This window comes from Cebus imitator, unplaced genomic scaffold (assembly GCF_001604975.1).
Source record: "Cebus imitator isolate Cc_AM_T3 unplaced genomic scaffold, Cebus_imitator-1.0 Scaffold54, whole genome shotgun sequence".
In the NCBI taxonomy this organism is placed as follows: Eukaryota; Metazoa; Chordata; class Mammalia; order Primates; family Cebidae; genus Cebus; species Cebus imitator.
Window position 1 is genome coordinate 2,688,622 of NW_016107369.1, and position 6,000 is coordinate 2,694,621.

Consider the following 6,000-nt stretch of genomic DNA (forward strand, 5'->3'; position numbering starts at 1 on the left):
CTGCTTGAACCCAGGAGGCGGAGGTTGCAGTGAGCCGAGATAGCACCACTGCACTCCAGCCTGGGTGACAGAGCCAGACTCTGTCTTTAAAAAAGTGCTTGGAAGAGGTGCTCAGAATATCCCTACTGAACACACAAGGACACTGAGTTGCCCAAGGTCATACTGCTAGGAAGTGTCAGAGATAGTATCTGAACTTGGCTCTACCTGATCCAGACCTGGGCAGTTAACTCTGCCACACGCCGCTCTGCAGCAGAGTTACGTGTGTGATTCCTGACCTGTACTCTCTGTAGGGCGGGGACCCTGTATTTATCCTTCTCCTGCAGCCCCCTGGCGCCCAGCACCTTTCCCTGGATAGTGTGGAAGCTCTGTGTGTGTGGATATTGGTTACGTCGAAGCTCACTCACTGGCATTACCCAATGCCTGCCTCTCCCCTCAGATAATCTAGCCAGAAGTTGGTGAAGGCAGGCGAAATGGAGTGAGGCCTCCTTTGTAACTCCAGTTTAAACCACTCAGTTGGGAAGGTTCTATCCTCCTGTGTTCAAGAGATTTGACTGAAAGATTCAAGGAGTGGGTATAAGTTCAGGTTGATTTTGGACTCAGAGGACCTTGGTTTGACCCTTAACTTTTAACTCTGACACTTTTTAACTCTGTGACCCTGGGCGATTTTCTTTGCTTTTCCCAGTCTCAGTTTCCACATCTGTAAAATGAGGTTACAACAATAAGAATTTTGCTCTTGGGTTGTTTGTAAGAATTTGATAAACTCCTAGCTAATTTAACAAGTTGACAGTGCGGCCGGGCGCGGTGGCTCAAGCCTGTAATCCCAGCACTTTGGGAGGCCGAGGCGGGTGGATCACGAGGTCAAGAGATCGAGACCATCCTGGTCAACATGGTGAAACCCCGTCTCTACTAAAAATACAAAAAATTAGCTGGGCATGGTGGCGCATGCCTGTAATCCCAGCTACTCAGGAGGCTGAGGCAGGAGAATTGCCTGAACCCAGGAGGCGGAAGTTGCGGTGAGCCGAGATCGCGCCATTGCACTCCAGCCTGGGTAACAAGAGCGAAACTCCGTCTCAAAAAAAAAAAAAAAAAAAAAACAAGTTGACAGTGAGCGTGGTGGCTCATACCTGTAGTCCCAGCACTTTGGGAGGCTGAGGTGAGAGGATTGCTTGAGCCCATGAGTTTGGGACCCGCCTGGGCAACACAGTGAGATCCCATCTCAATAAAAAATAAAAATAAGAATTAGCTGGGAGTAATGGCACACACCTGTAGTCCCAGCTACTCAGCAGGAGTTTCAGGCTGCAGTGAGCTAGGATCAAGCCACAGCGCTCCTGCCTGGGAGACAGAGCAAGATCCCATCCATAGTAAATAAAGAACTGAGTGCTGATTATGCACCAGGCATGTTGCAAGCAATACAATTATGTATAAAGAAATCCTGTCAATAGCCTTGTGGGGTAGGGACTGTTTGCTGCCCTCCTTTTACTGATGAAAAAACTGAGGCACGCAGTGAAGTCACTTGCCCAATTGGTAAATGCAGGATTTGCTCCTCAGCAATGTGGCCTCAGAACCTGTGTCCTTAACCAGTGTGCCAGTCTGGATGTCCGAGGCTTAGGAAATGATCAGCCAGTGCCAGCCTTCATCACCATCTTTTTACCTGCAGGCCACCCTTTGCACAATCTTCGGTGATAAAAAGCTTCAGTGTTTTCCTTTCACCTCTATCCACAGCAGCCAGCCCTGCCCACAGGCCCCAGAGACGGGCTCGCTAGGCCCAGGCAGACCTCCTAGAAGCTCCCCCTCCAGGCCCCACTGCCATGCTTACCGGAGTTGGCGAGGGCCAGGGCCTTGAGCGTCACAAACTCCTCCTTCTCCACCTTGAGCTTTTTGTACCTGCGCACCAGCTGCAGGATGGCCCTGTAGAGCTCCAGCAGCCCCGCGAGGCGGGAGTGCTCCTCGTCCATGATGTAGTCCTCGGCGTACACCAGTTTGTCGTCATAGGGCAGCGAGCGGTACACGATGCCCAGGATGAGGATCTCCATCCAGGCACTCTGCAGCAGGCTCATCTGGTCCCCCAGGGAGAGGTTCGAGAAGCCTGTGGGAAGAGGGAGCACAGAGGGCAGCGGCAGGTCAGGAGGGCAGGCCAGGGGCCTCCCTGGGGCTTGCTGGGGTTGGGGGGGAGTTGGAGGTCAGGGTAGGGGGTGGCTGTGTCCCTGGCACCCTAGGCCTTCCCTGTGTGGTGTGAGACTCACTGTCCTCCCCTTGGGGAATATGTCAGTCTTGGAATTCACGGAAAAGACTTGCGTTAAGAGGAGCTTAGTCAATGTTGACAGTTGTTATCATTATTATTGTTAGTTCTATGGTATTTTCCAAACTCTATAGAGGCTTTTTAATTCAATGCATTTGTAGCTAAAGGAGTGACTGAATACATACTGGAACCAGGAGGCAGTAGTGCATGCTCTCTGCCACTCTGGGGAGTTTCCAGGGCCCACTCTCTGCTCAAACCAGGGGAGGCTTTGGTGTTTGAAAATGACACCTGATTCTTGATGCAGTCTCAGCTGTGCAGAGACCCACAGGCCTGACCAGCAATGAGGACGCAGCTGTTGCAAAGCCATAGGGAAAAACCACAGTGACCACGGCCTGGGACTGATAGGAGATCCAAAGCCCCCGGGGTCTGGGGCACTTTCTCACAGGACAGCCCGTCCTCCCAGGGTCAGAGCCCCTCTGCCAGGGCCATCACTCTCTGTTTAACGATGTCCCAGCAGTCCTGTTCTGAGAACTTGGAATCATGGGAGTTACCCACTCCCTGCTATTGAGGAGGCTGATTCCACAGTGAAAATAAAGTTGGGCATGGAGAAGGCTCCAGAATTGTGACACTGTCTTGTCCAGTGAGCTGTGGGGATTGCCTGGGTTGAACCCTGACTCCCACTTACCAGCTGTAGGCTGGCCTTGTGAAAGCTGTGGAGCTTCCCCAAACCTTCACTTTCTCATCTAGGCAATGGGAGGACAGTCGGGTCTGCTTCTAAATGAGATGATTATTCCAGAACATACAAAGCATTTACTGAGCTATTATTACTAATGATGAGATGAAAGTCCTCATCTGCAAAACAATGATACTATACTGGAATTGCATTATACATGCACTTAAATTAGGCAAAGTCAATTAACATCTTGATTTATAGGAGAGTAAGCGAGAGTAGGTAAATAAGTCAGCTGATTTTCAAACATCTTAACCACCAAACATAAGGCAGTAACTTCACTGGAGGTTCAACCAGAAACTCAGTGATTGGTTCCAACACTGACATGCTAGATTTATTCAAAGAAGGAAAAGCATCCACAAAGCTGTTTGTACCGTGCACTACGGGTAACTGACATGAAGGGATTTTTTTTCAGGGGTAATTTTGCCCAGGAAGGACTTTTTACTTCATTTGCTAACTCAGACCCCATCCCTGGCTTGGAGCCTCTGTCTGAGGCGGGGTGCTGTGAACGTGAAAAGAGAAGATGCATGTAAAATGCTGGGTACCTCAGCCAGCCATGGTGGCTCACGCCTGTAATCCCAGCCACTCAGGAGAATCACTTGAACCTGGGAGGCAAAGGTTGCAGTGAGCTGAGATCATGTCACTGCACTCCAGCCTGGGTGACAGAGTGAGACTCCATCTCAAAAAAAAAAAAAAAGTGCTGGGCACTTCTCCTGGCATCATCAGCATTCAACATGCTAGGGTGCTGGTGATGGCTGTGGCTGCTGTTACTATTAATATTATTGTTGGTGTTGGCACACCATTGGCATCACTTGCTTCTCCTCTCTGGACTTGTCTGGAGGCCTGGGTGGCCCTGAGCTTCTGGACCAGCCAGCTTTTTGGCTTGTGTGGTCTATCCCATCTATCTGCTTCCTCTGTCCCAAACGCCACTTCTTCCCTGACTTCCACACAGGGCATGGCAGTTCAACCTTAGGGGGCAGTCCTGGAGCTGAAGGCCCCCAATTAGGCAGGCCACCCTTACACTGTGAGCATTCTCCAAGTTCCCAAGCCTGATCTATACAATTTGGGCCTTGGATCACCACCAGCTAATGGAATCCATGGGTAATCAACAAAAGAGGAGGAGTGATTACACCGACCGACACGGGCGAACTTTGATTGATGCACCTTCTCAAGGGAGAGGTTGTGACAGGGGGTCAGGGTGTGTGTGTGTGCATGCGCGTGTGTGCATGTGCACGTGTGTGTGTGTGGTTGTCCAGATTCCCTGCATGGGAGAGGGTGTGTGGCTGCCTGTGGTGGCCGGGGGAGCTGGGAGGTAATAAAAGATAGATAGAAATGGACATCCAATTTCCCTTATCAGGTGTCTGAGTAGGAGAGAGGCCTTGGGCAACATTAATTAACAGATACCAATCAGCCAGCACCAGAGAGTTTGTGGGGGGAGTGCTGGACAGCTCTGGGGAGGGGGTGTAAAAGCAGACAGACTGGAGGGGAGATGGAGGAGGAGGGCAGGGGTGAAATTAGCAGACAACTGAATTGGAAGGTAGCAGAGAGAGAGGATGAGGTTAAGAACTAGGCTTCTGGAAACCCAGGGGAAAAGCCCTTGTGCAGTGAATCATGTAGGTACAATCATTAGGATGTGGCTAGCATGCTCTTCTGCCCTTTGAGACATTAATCAGCAAAAACTTACTGAGCACCTACTAAGTGCCAGGCCTGCGCTAGGCCCTGGGGACAGAATGGTGTGCTCAATCCAGAACTGCTCCCCACAGTCGAGGGCTTACAGTGAAGGGGAAGACACATACCAAGGGGCACTAGTCGGCACAAGGTTACAATGTAAGAAGAGCTACAGCAAATGCAGTGCTCTGAGAGCATGCAACTGGGGAAGGTGGTCCAAACAAGAGTCTGGGGAGGTTTTGTGGAAGGGGAGCCTTGGGGGCTGAGCTCTCAAGTAGGGTGGCGAGAGCACATTTGATGAATGAGGCACATCCTCAGGTGCACCTGAATAGCTCACCCCAGCTCTGAGTTCCCAGGGTGCACAGACACTGAGCTGTTCCTTTCCCCACCCCCATGGCTGAGCACAGCAAAGAAGCTGTCAAGCTGCCATGACATTTGTCCATTTTCTCTCTCCTTTTAGCTGCCTTTACAGCTAAAGAGAGAGAGAAAATGGACAAATGTCATGGGCTTTGACTCCCAGGTGACAAGAAGATATGCCCAAAGAACTTGGTTAGACCCATTAAGATCTCTGGACTCAGGTTCAGGGTTAGCTGCCTTTGCCTATCTTGTAGGAGTCAGGGATGGTCCTGCCCTTTGGTGGTGGGAGGGAGACTGGACTTAGAAAGTTTTGTGCCATCATCGGAGGGTGTACCCGGGAGGCCTGTTCCCAGACCTCTGCGAGGCTGCTGTGAGTTCTGGACTCAGCCCTGATCGCTCTTTTCCTCCCTGAACATTTCCAAAAGGCCCCGAAAATAGCTTTGACAATCCAAATGTGTACTCCAAAGTATTGGACGGTGATACGGTGTCTTCATTTTGCGCAGGGAAGGGAGGGATAGGTATCTGATACCTTTTGACATCTGAAATGGTTCAGATCTTTTCTAATATTTATGAAAAGAAACGCCAGAAGGAAAATTGAGAAAGAAAAATGGTGAATTCTAGGAGGTTGGAGGGGAAGGGGACAGGGATAGAGGTGAGACTTCTGTATATACATTTGTTTCTAAATTTGGCTTTTGAACCCAGTCAGTGCTTAAGATGCTTAAAAATAAAAATAAGTCATAAATATAATTAAACTAAAAATAAAATAAAAGGCATGCTCCCTTCAACCTAGCAACTCTACTGCTAGAAATTTCTCCCAGTGGCCAGGCGCGGTGGCTCACGCCTGTAATCCCAGGACTTTGGGGGCCAAGGTGGAAGGATCATGTGAGCCCAGGAATGTCAGGCCAGCCTGGGCAACATGGCGAAACCCCATCTCTAGAAATAATTTAAAAATTAGTCAGACATGATGGTGCATGCTTGTGATCTCAGCTACTCGGGAGGCTAAGGC

The 6,000-nt window shown here is 50.1% G+C and overlaps 1 protein-coding gene across 3 annotated transcripts in view; it reads right to left on the bottom strand.

Annotated features, from left to right (window-relative positions):
- The window catches only part of ESRRB (estrogen related receptor beta), a 184,942-nt gene that overhangs the window by 6,066 nt on the left and 172,876 nt on the right, over window positions 1–6,000 (bottom strand). For all 3 annotated transcript variants that reach the window (XM_017528576.2, XM_017528575.2, XM_037738511.1), the window contains exon 6: window positions 1,817–2,086. In XM_017528576.2, the coding sequence (XP_017384065.1) occupies window positions 1,817–2,086 (270 nt within the window). The remainder of the gene's footprint in view (window positions 1–1,816; window positions 2,087–6,000) is intronic.